Consider the following 21,903-nt stretch of genomic DNA (forward strand, 5'->3'; position numbering starts at 1 on the left):
TTATATCTTTTTAAAGGTGTGGTCTCCAGAATTATACACAGTACTCTAAACAGGGCCTCACCAGAGGTATTATCACTTCCTTTTTCCTGCTAGCCAATCCTCTCCTTATACAGTACACCCAAGCATCCTTCTGGCTCTTGTCCTCAGCTCTTCTTCTAGTTGTTAGATGACTTCTGAGACCTGGAATTTAAATCCTGGTGTCTTTACAGGCTGCCATTGCACCTATATTTCCACAGGTTAATGGTTTACAACAGTACTGTATGCCCTCCCCTCCTCCTTTAAGGAAGCTTGATGTGCTTGCTTTCCTAGAGATGACTGCACATATCCTTCTGAATTGGCTGGGCCAGTATTAGGGAGGGGGTGAAAACAGAACAATTGCCCTAGGCCAGAGGAAGACAATTCCATCCTCGAGAGCCGGAGCCAGGTCAGGTTTTCAGGATAGCCACAATAAATATGCATGAGATAGATTTGCATCTCAAGGAGGCAGTGCATGCAAATCCATCTCGTACATATTCATTGTGGATAGCCTGAAAACCTGACCTGGCTCCGGCTCTCGAGGACCGGAATTGCCTACCCCTGTCCTAGGCTCCTGTGTTGCTGCATGGGAGCCCGGAGCCTGTCTGAAGCTGAAAGTAATCCAGCCTGCAGGTGTGCTCTGAGGCCCCCTCTCAGATTTCTGATCTGACTGGGATTCAGTTCGTATGAAAGGCATCCTTTAAAAATCCTAAATTATCATTATTACTGTTACTGGAGTACTCTTAGCTTGGATTAGCAAACCTCCAGGATTCATACTTGAAGCCCAGCAACATATTTATACGGCATACAAAACACCTTCCATGAGTGCTGCCAGCTTACATAAAGCTACGAGCCTTAAGAGAATCACCTAGATTTTCAGCCAGCGAATGAGGGGGGTCAAGGTAACAGGGGAATGCTTCAATATTCAGACTTTAGAGACAACAGGAAGAAATCCTCCTGAAAATCTTTCCAAGCAGTTATTAAGAGGCAACCTTCCAAGGGCCCTGCTGCAGTAAGAACAGCTATTACTCACTTCCTTTATTGCACAGGATTTGACTTTCTGGCTGCGCTATTTAACAGAACACATTACCAAGCTGCTAGTCACTTTTCATGCCCGCGATCAGGCAGGTAAGAGACAGCATGTGGGAATGTTGATGGTTTGTATTACTCCCTTATGATAATGTTCACTAAAGTCTGCTCATAAGCTCCCCTCATTACATGTGTAGAAACCAATCCTCAGTGGTGTTATTCCTGGGCTAAATGCTATAACTACATAAATCTCGCATTAATGGAGACTTTATAGTTCCAGAAAATGAAGGGTAATTGCTATCCGTTAATGCTGTTGTTCCTATTAAAAGTATATATTTTCAGCAAAACCGTTTATGGGCCATGAGCTTTCTATCACTTCACTATGTAATACAGTGAACACAGCCACACGGGTACACATCACTCCCTTCCCACGAAAGCACAGCAAGGATCCAGATTTACTGTCGTGAATTCCTTGCCGACAGGCTCCGTATAATGAGAAACTTGAATGTTAGGCATAATCCGGGCAACAGAAGGGGAAGGAAAAATCTCCCTCGCTCAAAATCCCCCACCACTTCCTTTAGTCTTTACTTCAAGCATCCATTTTCAGAGGCATGGGAAATGGTCGATCAATTTGCTATGATCTATTCTGCAGCCCACTCCCCAAAACACACTTCGCACAGCAATCGGCATCATCAGCAGAATCACAGTGCACTGGACGGTCTCCACAATGGCCATATTGTATCCAACGCTAGTAAAAATACTTTCTTAAAAGAAACCGGTGACACTACTGAACCAAGAAACTGGTTGCAGCAACTTTTTCAGGAACTCTGTAGCCAGCTGAAAGAAGAGATGCCAAAGGGTGGGCCATATTTCATCTTGGCTGTGAATTTCCAAATAATAAAAAGCCATCTGTGGGCATGCTGCATGCAAAAAAAAAAAAAATAAGTATAAACAAATGAAGCTGGAACATTCACAGCCGCTTTTTCGGATGCGTTTCGCATGTCCATCTGTCTGTCAGTCCGCCCATATGCATGTTGGGAATCAGATATTGCTGGACAGATTTGGTTGAAATTTGGCAAAGAGGATGAAGACTAAAAGCCATTGCAGAATGCAATTTTTGCTCATATTGGTTCAAAATTACAACTGATTGACAACTTTTTACTGTTCCTCTTCAAAGCTGACCTCACTTGCTCTGAAGAAGGGACATGGGCCTTTATTTCATACATCTAGAAGGCACTTTGCAACTTGGGTAAATATAAAACAAGTCACTGAAAAATTTAAAAATATACTTTTCTTTCAAGAATAAAACAAAACAACCACCCCCCATAAAAAAATCAAAATGAACAGATACCTCAGAATTTTGTGGTCATACATAAAAAAATAACTAGGATTTACTAGGAGGAAAAAGTCAAAATCAACCAAGTCATTTAGGGTCCTTTTTATCAAGCCAATTTGCTCAGGCTAGTGCAGTAAATGCACCAAAGCCTGCCGTATGGCACTTGCTCCATGGCGTGATAAAAGAGGGCTTTATTACATTAGCTAGTCATAAAAGTAATTACCCCCTCCTTTACAAAGCCGTGCTAGCGTTTTTAGCACAGGCCGCCGTGGTAACAGCTCTGATACTCATAGAATTCCTATGAACGTCTAAGCTGTTAGTGCCCCGGTCGGCGCTAAAAACGCTAGCGCGGCTTTGTAAAGGAGGGGGTTAGATAAATGTAGTTACCCATATTTCCCCACATATAGGCCGCCCCCATATATAGGCCGTAGAAAATGCCTATGCAAGTTTTAAAACTGTTAGATAAGCCACCCCATTGTATTAGCTGCAGCTTATCTACCAGTAACTGGGGTGGCCTATACTGTTTTAAAAAATCATCCCCCCGTTACCTCCCTCGCTGGACAGCAGACAGTTATCTCCTTGAATCTCGCGGCCAGCGGTGTAGGGCAGGAGCAATCTTTTCGATCTCCTGCCCGGCCCCGTGCTGCTTCCTGCATGGCTTTGCCGTCAGTTCTAGCGGGACCATGAATCCCGCAAGAACCGTTCCCGTGAGAACTGACGGCAAAGCCATGCAGAAAGCAGTGCGGGGTCGGGCTGGAGATAGAAAAGATCGCTCCTGCCCTGCACTGCGAGATTCGAAGAGGCAGCCGTCAGCCATCCAGCGAGGGAGGTAAGGAGGAGGGAAATGATTTTAAAAAACAGTATAGGCCGCTCCAGTTATGCAAGCCTTGCAAAACCCATATATAGGCCGCGGCCTATATATGGGGGAAATATGGTACTCTACAATAAAAGGGGGGAAAAAGGGGATCATTCCTAGGGCCTCTTTCCTTGTCTGGTCAGGACAGTAACTTAGAAGTCGAATACAAAATTATGTCACCTCCTGTGACGACAATCTTAAGTTCCACATTTAGAAAGCTAAATCAACATTGTTCTAATTTCAATTGTCAAAATTTAAAAATGTCAGCCTAAGCAATAAAGCAGATGACAGAGGTTCCTAGCTTAATTCACCTATCACTAATAGATCATCTGTAAAAATAAAAAAAACACCCCAAAAAAACAATGTATGGTACTTAAAGTTTGACAGGCCTGTCTCATAAATGACCAACATTCTTCTGATTGGGCAACATGGAAAAGTTTATGCTGTCAATGGCTGAATCCAGATGAGTCACAAAGACCACAACACCACATGTATAATGTACAAACTATACTCCAGGTCTCATTGGGAAGTGAGGAATCTTCAAGCCTATGCCAAAAGTCTTTTCCTTGAATAAGTGAGCGAATGTGATTTGAGAGTTACATAATATATTTTAATTGAACGTTTAAACATTTGGGACCTCATCTCATAAGAGCATAAGAATTGTCCTATTAAGTCAGACCAATGTTCCATCTAGCCCAGTCTCCTGTTTCCAACAGTGGTCAGTCCAGGTTACTAGTACAGTAGTACCTCGGAATCCAAACGCCCCAGAACTCGAACGATTTGGAATCCAAACTTTTTTTTTTTTTCTTTATTTTTGCCCCCGGAATCCGAACGCTGCTTTGGAATCTGAACTGCAAGCAGTGCTCAGATCCAAAGCTTCCTCTCTGATGCAGCTTCCTGTTTCTGCCTGGGAGGGAAGCTTTGGGCTCAACACCACTTGCAGCTGCCGTTGCCAATCTTGCTGTCTTGTTGCTGGGGATCCCGATCTTGCTGCCTCTGCTGCTGAGGGTCCCGATCTTGCTGCCTCTGCTGCTGGGGGGTCCTGATCTTGCTGTTTCTGCCAGGTAGGCCCGATCTTGCAGAGTTTTTGGGACCAAGGAATGGATTAATCCAGTTTCTATTCTTTTCAATGGGAGAAATTGTCTTGAAACTTAAATGTTTTGGAACTCAAACGGGGTTCTGGAATGGATTAAGTTCGGATTCCAAGGTACCACTGTACTTGGCAGAATCCCCAAAAGTAGCAAGATTTCATGCTATGTAATCTCAAAGATAAGCAGTGGCTTTCTCCAGGTTTACCTCAACAACAGTTGTATAAACTTTTCCTCCAGGAATTTGTCCAAACTTATTTTAAACCCAGCTACACTAATTGCTTTTACCACTTGCTTTGTCAAGAGTTTCAGAGCGTGACTAAATGCTCTAAATGAGATCTCACCAGAGAATTTTACAGAGGTACTATCTCCTCCTTTTTTCCTGCTGACTATTCCTTTCCCTATGCACCCAAATAGAAAACAACGGAAACACAACACACAATGTCTGAAAGAGACAAATAGATCTATCCAGTCTGTCCAGTTATTCCTATTCACACCGCCAAGATTAAAACCCAGATGCCAGTGACAAAATGTGACTGCTTATAAGATAGTATGCCACTGTACTCTATCATCGTAGGTAAAGATGGCAACTTTATTAATTCCCAGGTTCCATCCTTCCCATGTTTAATCACAGAGCATTGTCATAGGTGCCGAGTAACCCCAATATTGAGCAAACTCCCTCATTATGTCAAAGGATATTTAACTTGTGCTGTGTTTAGCACCCTCAATCAGCGACAAAAGTTGACACCTATGACCGTCATCCAAACCAGCATGGTCACTGCCTGAACATCTATCCTCCTAAGTCACTATAGCCTTTTTGGATACTTCTCTGTCATCAACCTGGCCCAAATGAGGAGTATGTAAACTTGCCAGACAGACCTGGCTATGTGACTGCCTGCGTTTCTACTGGGACTGCTACTTATTACTGTACTTCCAGCTTGCCAGACAGACCCAGCTGCTAGTTAATTCTGTCACTGCAGCTTGCCAGAAAGACCCAGGTGCACGGTTGCCTGTGTTTTCTTCCTAATGTTTCATATTACCTACTTTGCTATTCACTGTGGCAGCCCCAACATTTGCTGTTGAATCATTCAAGTAGGACATTTTAAACACATGCAACAAAGTCCTTCTATTTTCTCATCACCTTTTTGCAACTAAGAATGCTCTGTGTTTATCCCATGCCTTCCTGAAGTATGTTATAAAGAAAACATAGAAATAGAAAAGTGATGGTAGGTAAAGATCATATCCAATTTGCCATCCATATTATCCCTTCTTCTCCCTCAGAGGTCCTATGTGCTTGTCCTATGCTCTCTTGAATTCAAATGCAATCTTCCTCTCTACCACCAGAAGCCATTTCATGGATCCACTACCCTTTTGGCAAAGAAGTGTTTCCTCAGATTACTCATGAATCTATTCCTTTTCCAGTGGTATACCAGGGAGGGGACACAGTCTGCCCCGGGTGCAAGAACTAAGGTGCAGCAGGCACACTGGGACCTCCCGCACTTCTCTGCCGTTTTCCTGAATCAGATGCAGCGGTAGTAAACTTAAATGGGACCATCGGGAACCTCCCCACAACTGCCGTTCCACCCCCTCTGACTTCCTTGCTCTAGAAAAGAGCCATTAGCTGTGGGAGGATGCATGAAGGCTCTGCGATGGCTGCATTTAAGTTTACTACCACTGCTGCTGCTAGTTCAGGAACGCAGCAGCAGCAGTATTAAACTTAAATGCAGCCATTGCAGGACCTTCATGCATCCTCCCATGGCTGCTGGCTCTTTTCCGGAGGTGAAGGGGCAGGATACTGGGTGGAAATGGGGTGAAGGGAGAGAGAAGAGAGCAGGATACTGCTGTATGGAAGGGTGGTGGAGGGAGAGGGAAGGGGGTGGAGGGAGAGAGAGAGAGAGAGAAGGGGACAGGATACTGGATGAAACTGGGGTGGAGGGAAAGAGAGGGACAGATGCTGGATGAAAGTGGGGTGAAGGGAGAGAGAAGGGGCAAATGCTGATGGAAGTAGGGTGGAGGGAGAGAGAGAAGTGGCAGATGCTGATGGACATGAGGTGGAGGGAGAGAGAGAGAAGGGGTGGATGCTGATAGAAATGCGGGGAGGAAAAGAGAGGGGTAAATGCTAATGATAGAGGGTGAGGGAGAGTGTGGATGGAAAGAGAGAAGGGGCAGATGCTGATGGAAGTGGAGTGGAGGGACAGAAAGGGGCAGGAAACTGGTTGGAATTGAGGTGGAGGGAGAAAGAGGGAGCAGATGCTGATTGAAGTGGGGTGGAGAGAGAGAAGGGGAAGACACTGGATGTTAGTGGGAAGGGAAGAGAGAGAGGGCAGCAGATGCAGGACAGAAGAAGGGAGGGGAGATAGAGGGGGGGTAGATGCTGGATGGAAGTGGAAAGGAGAGCAAGAAGGAAGATGCTGGATGAAAGGGGTAAAGAAAAATGGCAAATACTGGATGGAAGGAGGGGATAAAGAAAAAAGGGCACATGCTGAATGGTGGGAGAGGATAGAGTTAGTGAGATACTGGTGGGGTGAGGGAAAGAGGTGGCAACTTGTAGGCAGACATTGAAAAGAGGGAAATTGAGGACTGGATAGTAAGAAAGAATTTAATCTAGACAAAGACAGAAAATAAATTAAGAAGGAATACCAGGGAAGACAAGAATAGGAAAGAGAAAGAGAGGCCAGACCATGAGATGGGGGTAGGGGGGGGGAGGAAGGAAGAGGAGACACAGAGATTGTAAAGTTTCTACATATTTCTTTAATTTGACCTTAATTAAGATTGTTAGTTGATCTATGTTACTATTAATTTGAACTAAATAAAAAACATACTTTAAATCCTAAGCACCTCCGTGTATATACATAAAGCATAGCACTGAAAGGTTTAAACAGATTCCATTTCAGCCCAAGTTTAAAAAGGAGGACATTTTTATTTAGCCTGTTTCAGACCAACCCAGGGTACAAAATAGTGCTCTGATTAAGCAGCTAACCACAGAAACATAGAAACATGATGGCAGATAAAGGCCAAATGGCCCCATCCAGTCTGCCCATCCACAGTAACCATCATCTCTTTCTTGAATTCAGACACAATCTCTGTTGCCACCACCTCTTTCAGGAGACTGTTCCACGCATTTACCACCCTTTCTGTAAAAAGTTATTTCCTTAGATTACTCCCGAAACTATCACTTCTTAACTTCATCCTATGCCCTCTCATTTTGGAGCTTCATTTCAAATGAAAGAGACTCATGCGCATTTACACCACATAGGTATTTAAATGTCTTTATCATATCTCCCCTCTCCTGTCTTTCCTCCAAAGTATACATATTGAGATCTTTAAGTCTGTTCCCATATGCCTTATGATGAAGACCATGCACCATTTTAGTAGCCTTTCTCTGGAATGACTCCATCCTTTTTACATCTTTTTAATGATGTGGTCTCCAGTATTGTACACAATATTCTAAATTAAGTCTCACCAGAGTTTTATACAAGGGCATCAATACCTTTTTCCTACTGGCCATACCTCTCTCCCAATGCAACCTAGCATCCTTTTAGTGTTTGCCGTCACCTTGTCAACCTGTTTGGCTACCTTAAGATCAACACATACAATCACACCCAAGTCCCGCTCTTCCGTCGTGCACATAAGTTCTTCATCCTTGAGGGCCAGAATCCAGTTGGGTTTTCAGGATTTCCCCAATGAATATGCATGAGATCTATTTGCATGTACTGCTTTCAATGGGGAAATCCTGAAAATCTGGATGCTGGCCCTCAAGGACTGGAATTGCCCACCCCTTACCTAAACTATACCGCTCCTTCGGGGTTTTGCATGACCTTGTATTTCTTAGGGCAGGATTAGGGCATGACCTCTCATGAATTCCCCAGTAGCTGTGAATCTGGAAGATGTACTAAGCCAAATCATCAAGTTAAAAAGTGATAAATCACCTGGACTAGGTGGCATAAATCCCAGGGTACTAAAAGAACTCAAACATGAAATTGCTGACCTGCTGTTAGTGATCTGTAACCTGTCGCTAATATTGTCTATAGTACCTCAAGATTGTAGGGTGGTCAATTTTTTTAAAAGGCTTCCAGGGGAGATCCGGGAAATTAGACTGGTAAGCCTGACTTCAGAGCCGAGCAAAATGGTAGAAACAATTATAAAAAATAAAATTGTGGAACATGTACACAAACATGTTTTAATGAGATAGAGTCAGCATGGGTTCAGCCAAAGGAGATCTTGCCTCACCAATTTGCTTGACTTCTTTGAAGGTGTGAATAAACATATGGATAAAGGTGAGCTGATTGATGTAGTGAATCTAGATTTTCAGAAAGCTTTTGACAAAGTTACTCATGAGAGGCTCCTGAGAAAATGAAAGAGCCATGGGATAGGTAGCAAAGTTCAGTTGTGGACTAGGAATTGGTTATCGGTTAGAAAACAGAGGGTATGGTTAAATGGTCATTTTTCTCAATGAAGGAGAGTAAACAGTGGAGTGCCACAAAGGTTTGTACTGGGACTGGTGTTATTTAACTTATTTATAAATGATATGGAAACTGGAACGACGAGTGAGGTGATTAAATTTGCAGATGACACTAAACTTTTCAAAGTTGTCAAAACACATGTGGATTGTGAAAAATTGCAGGCGGACCTTAGGAAATTGGAAGACTGGGTGTCCAAGTGGCAGATGAAATTTAATGTGGACAAATGCAGTGATGCACATTTGGAAGAATAACCTGAATCACAGTTGCTGGATGCTAGGGTCCACCTTGGGGGTTAGTACCCAAGAAAAGGATCTGGATGTCACTGTAGACAATATGATGAAACCTTTCACTCAATGTGTGGCGGCGGCCAAAAAAGCAAACAGAATTCTAGGAAATTATTAAAAAAGGGATGGTCAACAAAACTAAGAATGTCATAATGCCCCTGTATGGCTCCATGGTGTGATTTCACATGGAGTAATCTGTTCAGTTCTGGTCTCCTTATTCTCCTTATCTCAAGAAAGATTATAGCAGAACTAGAAAAGGTTCAAAAAAGAGCGACCAAGATGATAAAGGGGATGAAATTCCTCTCGTATGAGGAAAGACTAAAAAGGTTAGGGCTCTTCAGCTTGGAAAAGAGATGGCTGAGGGGAGATATGATTGAAGTCTACAAAATCCTGAGTGGAGTAGAATGGGTAACAAGTGGATCGATTTTCCACTCCATCAAAAATTACAAAGACTAGGGGACACTTGATGAAGTTACAGGGAAATACTTTTAAACCAATAGGAGGGAATATTTTTTCACTCAGAGAATAGTTAAGCTCTGAAACGCATTACCAGAGGTTGTGGTAAGAGCGGATAGCATAGCTGGTTTTAAGAAAGGTTTGGACAATTTCCTGGAGAAAGATATGGGGGAAGCCACTGCTTGTCCTGGATCGGTAGCATGGAATGTTGCTACTCTTTGGGTTTTGGCCAGGTAATAGTGACCTGGATTGGCCACCGTGAGAACGGGCTACTGGACTTGATGGACCATTGGTCTGACCCAGGAAGGCTATTCTTATGTTCTTAAGTGAAACCAAAAGGAATACCAGGTGCTATGACAGCTACGGATATTATGTAGGGTTACCATACTTTTATGGGGGGGGGAACAGAACATGTGGCCCCGCCCCATTCTGCCCCACCCACCCTGTTCTAGCACACCCCACCCCATTCCATCCAGCACAAAGATAAAGATTCTTAGCCACATCAGGTTCTTTTTAATACAATTTTGTGATATAAAGACTCCTTAGCTTTGTGATCTGCATTCTCTTTGCAGGGAGAGGACTCCGACCTTCAATACTCAGGGGACTTTCAACTTCAGCTGAGTTGAAATGCCTTCTTCTAGGATGGGGTAAATTTCATGCAAATCAGCAAGCTGATAACATGTGTAACATGCACCACTGTTTTGATATGGATACAGCTAAAATGTGCACATTTAGCCAAAAAAACCCCACCCTTATATTCAAATACTTTTTATGCTGGTCCCTTCTGTCTGAAAAGTGAATTGTTTTGTGCATGCAACTTTGCTTTTTGCCAACAGTATTGTATCTATCTATCTCTCCCATGAACCTATGAGGGAGTGGCAGGCTTTTACACACTGGTACTATAAAATGTGAGACAGATGTACTCCCTCATATTTCCTATGCCTGTTTTTCTGTACAAACAATTCTAGTCACACAATTGCAAAAAATTCAATATTTCCTAGGGCAGAAGGTTACGAACAGAACAAGTAGTAAATGAAAATCAAATAAAAAGAAGATCAACTTGATTCCTATGCTATTACCAACTTCCATGGGTAATCTAACATGAAGAACCAAAGGTCAGAGAAACAAACTCTCTCGGATAACTAATATTCCAGTCCTGATTAATATCCATGGGTTGCCTTCTGTGTGCCATTGTCATTCGTCTATGACATGTTTAAAGGTTAGTATAAATAAAATATGAGCTCTTGGTCAAGATGTTGGCAGGGATTCTCTCCCCCACCCAAAATAAGCTGCATGCATCACTTCAGTGACACACGTCCCCTTCAATATGTAGAAAGAGGAAACAGGGAAGGAGGCCACAGGCAAGAGCCTCATGCATAATCCATGGAAAGGCCGCAGTTATTCTAGCATAGGGGTGGACAACCTTTATACACAGAGGGCCGTATGAAAAGCAGGACAACATTTAGGGCTCCTTTTACGAAGGTGCGCTAGCGGTTTTAGCGCACGCTATAATGCTAGACGCTAACACCTCCATAGAGCTGATGTTTGTATTTTCTGTGTAGCGTGGGGTTAGCACGTGCTAAAAACATTAGCACAACTTCGTAAAAGGAGCCCTAAGTAATGCCGGAACTGGAAAAGTACAAAACTCCACTTCTGTGAGAAGTAAAAAATGTAACTAAAAATGATGGAAACAAATGGCTAAAGTGGCTATTCTGAAAACAGTTTGTAAATACAGCATTTAAAATAATCAAAACACTAGTTAATGATATTTTCTATGTATAGTTCCCATGGTCCCGAAGGCCGCATAAAATTAAATCATGGGCCGCAGGTTCCCCACCTCTGCTCTACCACAATGCAAAACTTTCTCATCATGACAGCTGACGACATTTTAAATATTTCACATATATTATCTTCAAATCTTGGCCTTACCTTATCATTAATATCACTCTCACTGTCACACTGCAGAGAAAGAAAAACAAGAATGAATTAAAGTTCAGGAAAAATTCATATATCAATTAAACTCCTGCCAAAAAATAAAGGGGTTAATTTTACTGAGGATATATAAATCTAAATAGCAAAAATGAATCTATTTTATAAAGAAACAGAGGGGCCAATACCAGCACTAATAGCATAGAAATACAATGGTAGATAAAGGCCAAATGGTTCATTCAGTCTGCCCATCCACAGCATCAACTGTCTCCTCCTCTCCCTAAAAGATTCCACGTGCCTGTCCCATGCTTTCTTGAATTCAGACACAGTCTCCGTCTCCAGCACCTCTACTGGCAGCCTATCCAACGCATCTACCACCCTTTCTTTAAAAAACTATTTTCTTATATTACTTCTTGGCCTGTTACCTTTTAACTTCATCCTATGCCTTCTCATTATGGAACTTCCTTTCAAATGAAAGAGCTTCGCCTCATGCACATTTATGCCATGTAGGTATTTAAACGTCTCTATCATAGCTCCCCTCTCCCGCTTTCCTCCAAAGTATACCTTATATACTCGAATATAAGTCAATCTGAATATGTCGAGACCCCCTTTTTCCCCCCAAAAAGGAGGAAAAATAGTTGACTCTTAGCAAGAGCGGTTGAAGTAAAAACAGACATGGTGGGGGCAGAATTAAGTTCGTGTTGATGCGGGTTCTCTGAGGCAGCATGGCGAAACGCGTCAGAACCCGTTGAACCCCTGTATTATAAGTTAAGTCTGTTTTGAAGCTGAGCATTTAAAAAGACAAAAAGTAATTTAAAAAGATCAAAAAGTGAGAGAGTATTATACTTATAGATACTACAGGGAACAGTGCAATGATTGAGAATTGAGCCGTATCAGTAGTGGGCTAAAAACATTTGCTTACCCAGCGGTCTCATAAGCTAAAAACAGTTCTCTGAGCACTAAGAAGTGTTAGAAAGTGTGTGTTATAATCACCTGTACGCACATTAGTGCTGAGCAGCTTCCTTACTGGCTCCCATGAATACTGGCCATACCGCTCCCTATATACCCTAGCATTCTTCTAGCTTGCGCTGCTACCTTTTTGACCTGTTTGGCCACCTTAAGATCATCACATACTATCATTCCAAAGTCCTACTCCTCTTTCATGTCAATGCCAGTGCTATTACAGACATCTACACCTGCTGAGAAGGTGGTGTACTACTATTACTACCACCACTATTATTTCTATAGTGTGCTACCAGATGTACCCAGCACTGTACAGTCACAAAGAAGACAGTCCCTGCCCGGAAGAGCTTACAATCTAAATAGACAAGACAGATAAACAGAATGTCCTGGATACAGATAAGGGGAACAGTTAATCAGCTGGCTGGTTGGAGGGCAGTGGGGAGTACAGGACAATCAAGCCATTGTGACATCACTGATGAGATTGGCTCTTATTGGTGGAATGAAGCATTATGACATCACAATCTCAGCTCTGCTTCCCAAAGACAAACAGGATGTCATGGATACAGTTAAGAGGAACGGTTAAATCTGCTGGCTGAGTTGGAGGACAGTAGGTTATGGATTGAAGGCTATATCAAAAAGGTGAGTTTTCAGTCTGCTTTTAAACGAGGTAAGGCAAGGGGCTTGGCGGACAAACTCAGGTAATTTATTCCAGGCATAGAGGGCAGCTAGATGAAAGGAACAAAGTCTGGGATTGGCAGGGGAGGAGAAGGGTACAGCTAAGAGCAGCTGATCTGAGGAACGGAGTTCTCTGGGAAGTGTATAAAGAGAGAGAAGAGAGGAGAGATATTGAGGGGCAGCAGAATGCACACACTTGTAGGTCAGCAATAGGAGCTTGAACTGTATGTGAAGGCGGATAGGGAACCAGTGATTTAAGGAGAGGGTTGACATGAGTGTAGCGAGGTTGGTAGAAGATGAGTCAGGCAGCAGAGTTTTGCATAGATTGCAGGGGGGAGAGGCAGCACCAACGCCGACATGCATGTTTTGTATGCACGATACTGCTTCAGGGCACGGTATATTTAGATAGTCAGCATTTTAAACATGGCCAGCACCAACGCTAGTCTTGACGTGAGTACTCACGTTGGTGCTGGCCCTGTTTAAAATGTTGACTATCTAAATATACCGCGACCTGAAGCAGTATCATGCATATGAAACATGCATGTCGACATTGGTGAGTACTGAAGCTGGTACTGGCCATGTTTAAAATGTTGACTATCTAAATATACCACGCCCTGAAGCAGTACCTTGCATACGAAATATGCATGTCAGAGTTGGTGCATTTATTATCTGGGTATAGGTTTAATACCTTGCCAAGATTCTACAGATAAGTTGGATAAAATCTAAAATATAACTTATAAGTTACCTAAAAATATAAGAACTATACCTACAAACGTATAATAAGCTTTCAGTACATGAGCCAATGAAGAAGCGTAGTGGCGTTTAACTCCATAATTTCGGTATCTTGTATGCCGTGGAGTGCAGCTTCTGATGGCTCTTTAAAATTTATACTTGAATCATGCCTATTGAGTATAAACTCATTGCAATACAAGGTTCCTTTGAAAAACGTGACTTGTGAATCATCATTGGTTTGGACTCTTTTTGTAGTTCTATAGCAGGGGTAGGGAACTCCGGTCCTCGAGAGCCGTATTCCAGTCGGGTTTTCAGGATTTCCCCAATGAATATGCATTGAAAGCAGTGCATGCATATAGATCTCATGCATATTCATTGGGGAAATCCTGAAAAACAGACTGGAATACGGCTCTCGAGGACCGGAGTTCCCTACCCCTGTTCCATAGTTTCAGATGATGGCAGGACATCCAGGCAGCAATGTCAGCCAAACAGGCAGACTTTTGCTTAGACTTTGAGTAAAATTTCAAATGTAGAGAGGTAGAACATAAGAATTGCTGCTGCTGGGTCAGACCAGTGGTCCATCATGCCCAGCAGTCCGCTCACGCGGCGGCCCTCTGGTCAAAGACCAGCGCCCTAACTGAGACCAGCCCTATCAGCGCATGTTCTTGTTCAGCAGGAACTTGTCTAACTTTGTCTTGAATCCCTGGAAGGTGTTTTCCCCTATGACAGATTCTGGAAGAGCGTTCCAGTTTTCTACTGGAATCTGGGAATCCTCAGCATATAGCTGATACTGGAAGCCATGGGAGGAGATCAGGGCACAGAGAGAAGAGGTGTAGAGAGAGAGAAGAGGTCCTAAGGCAGAACCTTGGGGTATGCCAACTACTATCAGGGTAGCAGCAGAAGAAGACCCACCAACACATAAACTAAAGGTGTGATGGGAGAGGTAGGAGGCAAACCAGAAGAGAACAGATTTGCGGAAATCAAGCAAAGACAGCGTATCAAGGAGTAAGCTGTGATTAGTAGTATCAAAGGCAGCAGACAGGTCAAGAAGGATGAGGATCGAGTAAAGGCTCTTAGATCTGGCCATGAACAAGTCGCTAAAGACTTTGGTGAGGGCAGTCTCTATGGAGTGTTGGGGGCGAAAGCCTGATTGTAGAGGATCAAGAATCTGTTGAGTTGAAAGGAAGTCCATGCAGTGACATAGAACATGTGTGCTTGCATGTAACTCTGTTCCTGCTCCACCCAAACTCATCCTAGAAATGCCTATGAGTGATTTCATTGTTGGGTGTGTATATAAATATATATGGTTGTGTGTGACTAAATGGCCTCATAATTTTATAAAAGGCATTTTCTGCATGGAAAAATCTTTAAAAAATTACCCTCCCACAAAATGTGTCTGGTTGTGGCATATTTACAGTAGTACAGACAGTGGCATTTGAAGAACAACCAAGGGTATTCTGTGAAAATCTTAACAGTGACAGGTTAAGAAATGCAGAAGCAGCCTTAAGGAATCTGCGCATCAAACTTAAGCTGTCAAATAATATTTAAAATTATACTTTTGAAGGAAAGAAACAATCTTTTTGAACACAATTTTTAAGTTTTGTTTTGTTTTTTTTAAATGCAATTCACGTTAAAATTAGCTGGTGCTGGAATGGCAGGGCCCCAAGAGTGTTTCATCTACGCTTGTTGAGTTATTTTGGCTCTGTCTGAATGATTCTAAGATTTGAAACTTTGCTTCTACCGACACAGAAATCCCTGGAACGGTTGTACAGCAGCACTGAAATAAGGCCAACGATGGCTGCCAGTCTTAAATTCCAATCATTGTTGCAAACTTCCAGAGAGTTAGTTGTATTTTGGGGGGCTGCAGACTAAGAGGTTGGTAGTACCTTACAGATTAATGGATTCCTTGAAGCACGATTTTGAAAGTTCGCATCTTAGTGAACTAGTTCATCTATATAGTACCGTAAGCCTCTTTGTAGTTTTTGTGTTTTGCAAAAAAAACAAGAGGGTATGCTGATTGAGTATTCAGCATTCATTAACTTTGTGTGTTCTACCAAGGATGATGATATGGTCAAACACATCTTCCTGTTTAACCTACATGTCAGTACGAGTAATTTAGCATACAGCTCCTCCTCAGCAATCCACTGAAAGAGACGTGCAATTCTCCGTGATGAGTATTCCTCACTTCCTAAACTAAAACATCCAAAAGAATTTCTACTGATGCACAGACAACTGAAATACCCTCAGGGAAAAGAGAAACTATCCTTATCCAACCCCTTGACTGAAGGTAACCAACATGGAAAAGGAGACAAACATTATACATTGATTCAAATCACATTGGATCTCGAGCATCAGAGAATACCAAGAAAATACCAGGAAGGGTGAGGGCAGAAAACAAAATATGGCTTTTAATCATTAGTGCTGCCTGATTCACTGATTCAAATCAATTCACTGATTCACTTTGATGAATCGATTTGTTTGCTGGTAAAACCGGCCTCACCATTTGAATATCTCCAAGCCTCCTAAAGCAGCAGCAGCTATGGCAGTGTCCAATGGGCAGAGGCAGTGTTCTGAACTGGCTGCTCCTTGACTGCCCTACCGGGGCTTTCCCTTTGCCACGTCAATGATGACATCATTGATGATGTGGCAGAGGGAAGACCTGGCAGGCAGGCCGCAAGCAGCCTGTTCACTGCTGCTGCTGCTTTGAGAGGCCTGAAAGTTGAGGTCTCCTGGTAGTGGTGGTGGTATCGAACAGGAAGTGCTGCACAGAGGGATAGGAGGGATGGAAAGCGGAGAAAGGAAGAATTGTTGGACATGGGTTGGAGGAGAGGAGAGATGCAACAAAGAGGTAGAAAGGGATGAGAGGGAGATATCTTGCATATGGTGGAGGGTAGGGAGACATGCATGGAGAAGAAAGAGAAATTTTGGGACATAGGGTGGAGGGCAGGGAGAGATGGTGCGTAGGGAGAGATTAAAAAATGTTGCACATGATAATGAAGGGGCAGAAGGGAGAGATGCTGCATGGAGGGGAATAGAGAGGGTTGACACAGGGCATAAGGCATGGAGAGAGAGAAAGATGATAGACAGTGGGAAAGAAACAGAAATATTGGATATGGCAGGGGAAGGGAAGGTACAGAGACGAAACATGAATGGTGAGCACGGAGAAAGAAGAAAATGTCAAATGGGCAGGAGACCCTGGTGAATGAGTTAACAAAAGACAAACAGAAACCAGAGCCTGGGACCAACATGATTTGAATAATAAAATGACCAGACAACAAAAGGTAGAAAAAAATAATTGTATTTTCTGTTTTGTGATTATAATATGTCCGATTTGAAATGTGTATCTTGCCAGAGCTGTTGTTAGATGGTGAGCATGAGCTAGGACCTAACAGAGAGAGGAAACATTTTTTGTTTAGTTTATACCACAGCACCGGCGTGGGGTTGGAGAAGGCAAAGGGGGGTGGGGTGGATAAAGAGGCTACAAAAATAAATCCGCCAGGCCGTTTGAAAAAAACGCCCGACTGGACAGGAAAAGTGAATTGAATCAAATAATCAATTAAATAGGCCAAATCAAATTGAAAAATTTTTCCCTGAATTGGGCAATACTATTAATCATGCTACCATAGTTCTCATATCTGCATTTTAACGCTGAGGAAAAGCATGGACTACAGATTTTTGGGGGGGTATTTGAGAAAAGTGAAAAAGGATGTGCTACAATGTGAAGTCTTTGGTCTGGCAAGACCAGTAACAACAGCATAAACAAAATATTGACTAAAACAACCTCTAGGAAAAAAAAAATCAATAACCAGTTCTGGTGAAAAATGCTTAAGCTGGTCCATTCATTATGCATCTCAGGCACTTTCTTGTATACACAAAAGAACAGGAACTCTGGTGGCTGTTTGACAAACAAGGCTGACAAAGAAGCAACGAACAGGGAAAAGAAAGAAAATGAAAAGATTTCTTTCTTAGGATACATATGAAAACTTACAACAAAAAAAACGCTTTAGTATAGAAGATTTCAATAGACGAGCTGAGTTTCTCTAGTAACCTCTTGTACTAAGGCCCCCCTACTCTTTGGTCTTGTCTTGCTCAAACATAAAGAAAAGATCTTTGGGTCAAGAAAGAAAAAGAAGTGGCTGATGTTTTTGTGCTATGAGGTGGCCCAAATGTATAATTAAGCAAAAAGGAGAAACTTCAGGTTGACCCAGTAGGATTCTCTGTGACCTCTCAAGAAAAGATTGGTTTGAAAAGAAAGGAGATTGGGAGGGGGGTGGAAGATGTCCCTGTGGTATTGTTAAGAAAAAAACAGGGAGCAAAAGCTAATGCTAAGAGGGTGTTGAGTCATACTACTAGTTTGCACACAAGCTTCTTTTTTTTTTTTTTACCTCAATGAATGTCAACAGTAAAGAAAAAAATTCGCTGGAAAAAAGTACTCCAGCTTTGCCTCCCACACAGCTGTTGTCAATGGGACAAAAGCCCTTGTCAAAATACAGCCTTCAAAAAATGCAAAGAATGGCAACTGTTGACAGCTATGGGGGCTCTCAAAGACAAGCGCCTGAATTACCTGGATTTTCCTAAAGGCCTGTTACCACTCCTGGTGCATGAGTAAAAGCATACACAGCTCATTGTGCTGTGCTCAGAAAGGCTTGTAAAAGGATTATTTGCCAAGTCGTACCAATTGCTTTTTAATTCCACCAGGAATGTTTGCAAAGCAGGTCCTAATTGCCCCCCCCCTATATTTTATAAACAGTTTCCGCCCATGACAGGTTCAAGTTGTGACTTTTCATGATGTGATAAATGGCAACAATAAAGAAAAGGCAAAAACAAAAACCCCTCAAAACAAAGAAAAAGCCTTGATGATTTGACCAGGCCTGATACCTCAGATAAACCAATAATCCTGAAAAGAAACAAGACCAACAGTGTAAGACTTGGAAATGGAAAGGAATTAGACAGAGAAGGCAAGTCTCAGGCATGCAGGAAACAGAAGATGACCTGTTTATGCAGAGGCCAATAATGAACTCTGAGCCTTTTGTCCATCCCACAGCTAATCACTCATTTCCAAGAATATCGTGCCATAACTATGTCAGTCCACTTAAAAACATAGAATTAAGGGGCAACAAACAAGGTTTAGGTGATATTTTTTATTGCACCAATCCAATAAATTTGTAACTAGATTTCAAGAGCTCTGCTCACTCCATCAGGTTAATGCACAATGATATCTGAAAATACCAGCAAATTATGGACAAGATTACATCATCAGCTCTAAAAAGCAAATAAAGTCTCGATTATCCGATGTAAATAGGACCGACCTGTTGTCGGATAACTGAAAAATCAGATAATACAGAAATCAATGATAACCCTTTAAAAATGCACAGAGAACCAAGATGGTAGACTGAGCAGACCGTCGCTGAGCTGCTCCTTACCTTGCGTTCAGAACTATCAATTTCCTCTGATGGAGAAACATAAGAGTAGCCCCAGCACTCACCCTCAAGCTGGGGGTAATGCCCCAAGGATGGTTCAGGCTATGCTGGAATCACATAGAGGAGGGGAATGAAACAGTTTGTTCCACGCCAAGTTAAGTAGCACTTTATGGCACTTTAGTATGAATTAAGACACTGAAGCAGGATTTTTCATATAAGAAAAACAACAAAAAAAATTTTTTTCACAACATTCCAATGAAGATGGCTGCCACACCAATTATATAATGAAAGCAATAGCATGAGTGTGGCATACTGAGAAACTTGCTAACGGAAGACTCTTTTCAACAGTGATTATAGAAAGTCAAATAGTGGTGATTAAGGTATTTCTAAGATATTTGATAAATTTGAGTTTGGAAACACATAGAAACATGATGACAGATAAAGGCCAAACGGTCCATCTAGTCTGTCCATCCGCAGTATCCATGTAGCACTTCAGCAAGAAGACTGATGATAGCTTTGGCAGGGTCTGCCACTTCAACTACAAATCTTAGGGCTCCTTTTACTAAGCTGCGCTAGGGTTAGTGCATGCGGCAATGCAGCATGTGCTAAAAACGCTAGCGTACCTTAGTAAAAGGAGCACTAAGGGAAAAGAAGGGATAATAGGTGGTATGGAAAGGCAGACTAGATACAAACAAAAGAAGGCAGATAAAGACCATATAGCCTATTTTTCTATACTCGCTGTGGATATCCTGAAAACCAGACTAAATGTGGGTTCTACAGACCAAGTTTGAGAAATCTAAGAACATAAGAACCCAGCTTTACTGGGTCAGACCAATGGTCCATCAAGCCCAGGAACCCGTTCTCATGGTGGCCAATCCAGGTCACTAATACCCAAAAGCAGCAACATTCCAGAATCTCAAAGATTAGTAACATTCTAAAACCCCAAAGAGTAGCAACATTCCATGCTACCGATCCAGGGCAAACAGAGGCTGCCCCCATGTCTTAATAACAGACTATGGACTTTTCCTCCAGGAATTTGTCTAAACCTTTCTTAAAACCAGCTACGCTACCCACTTTTACCACAACCTCTGGCAATGCATTCCAGAGCTTAACTATTCTCTGAGTGGAAAAATATGTCCTCCTATTGGTTTTTAAAGTATTTCCCTGCAATTTCATCGAGTGTCCCCCTAGTCTTTGTAATTTTTGACGGAGTGAAAAATCGATCCACTTGTACCCATTCTACTCCACTCAGGATTTTGTAGACTTCAATCATATCTCCCCTCAGCCTTCTCTTTTCTCTTATAAGGGAAGCAGATGCAGCATTCAGTCTTGATACAGAGTACATAAGAGGAACTGTTTATTCTTCTCGCAACTGCACATCGTGTTCCTTCGGGTACTGCCATCTTACAAGCTAGTCTACAAAAATCTGGGTCCAGTAGTATACACTTTCAAGCAGTGGACCAGAAGCCAAATTTCTTTTCCTCTGACTATGTTACCAGAAGAAATGATGCAGGAGCTCAGCTGCTCTTTGGGCACATAACATTTGTATATTTGGCAAAGCTAAGCTCATAGGACATGCAGGAAAAGAAGGTGATGGACTGGCTCGTTCTATTTGAATCTGAAGATACAAAAAGAGCTTGTTTGTTGTTTAACTTGGCCCCAAACATGTTGGTTTTGCCTTTGGCACAGACAGCAAAAGTTTCAAACAAAAAAATAATACAGACAGAAAATCACAAGTCTAAATGAATCTCATTGAGCAGAGGGGATTGATTTGCCAGTGCATATTGAAAAGGCTCCAAGCAGTGAGCTAGCCAAAAAACCACCACCATCTAATGGAAGAAGCAAGAAAGGAGAAAAAAATGCAACCTGTCTGCAACTACCAAGATAAAATTTAAATAAATGAAAGTCAGACTATCCAAAGAGTGTACAATATGACCTTCAGAACCCTTCACAGAGGAATAGGAATGAAAAGAAATTTATTTCTTTACACTCATCTTGAGGAAGGGTATATAACCCAGAATTTGACAGAAATCAGATCCAGAGTTCTTTGCATGGGACAGAATAATCAAGCCTGTATTTAATGAGCAGAAGCCATCTGGTAACCCACTATCCAGGATGGCCCTTTTTAGATGGTCACAAAATTGCCTGATTTTCTCTAGAATCTAAATTATGCAAATAACTTAGAACATTATTTCATATAGAGATTTTGCATACAAACGATACTATACGAGTATATTATTATGAATATCCTGAAGAGCAAAGCAGACCACCTTTAGCTAAATAAACCAATATGTATGCTTCCTGTTTTAGTTATTTACAATAATTCTATATTGTGGAAGAATGGAAATGGTGATTTTGGGCCTCACCTAGATGAGTTGTTCTGTCCAATTACTCAGCTGAGGAACATTATTAGAAATTGTGGGAAACCGAAAGCACAAAAGACACGTGATCCACAATAAAGGAAAATATTGTTTTCTGCAGGTTTGTTTTCCCCACAAACCTCACTGATTCTTTATAATGGGGCAAAGACTTGCCTTCAGGCATTGGTAGTAGGGCTGCAGAGGATTAGAGAATTATGTAGTAGATTATCAGTGACAGAAGGTCATTATCATCTGAAAATTTTCCAGCAGCCTCCATGAAACCCAGTCTAGTTTCCA

General features: G+C 42.1%; 1 protein-coding gene across 10 annotated transcripts in view; it reads right to left on the bottom strand.

Annotated features, from left to right (window-relative positions):
- FBRSL1 (fibrosin like 1) overlaps window positions 1–21,903 on the bottom strand; it is a 1,030,218-nt gene that overhangs the window by 318,833 nt on the left and 689,482 nt on the right. For 9 of the 10 annotated variants that reach the window (XM_033954183.1, XM_033954192.1, XM_033954187.1 and 6 more), the window contains exon 5: window positions 11,457–11,486. The exons of the other annotated variant lie outside the window; for it this stretch is intronic. In XM_033954183.1, the coding sequence (XP_033810074.1) occupies window positions 11,457–11,486 (30 nt within the window). The remainder of the gene's footprint in view (window positions 1–11,456; window positions 11,487–21,903) is intronic. 10 annotated transcript variants of the gene reach the window in all.

The sequence above is a fragment of the Geotrypetes seraphini genome, chromosome 8, assembly GCF_902459505.1.
Source record: "Geotrypetes seraphini chromosome 8, aGeoSer1.1, whole genome shotgun sequence".
NCBI lineage: Eukaryota > Metazoa > Chordata > Amphibia > Gymnophiona > Dermophiidae > Geotrypetes > Geotrypetes seraphini.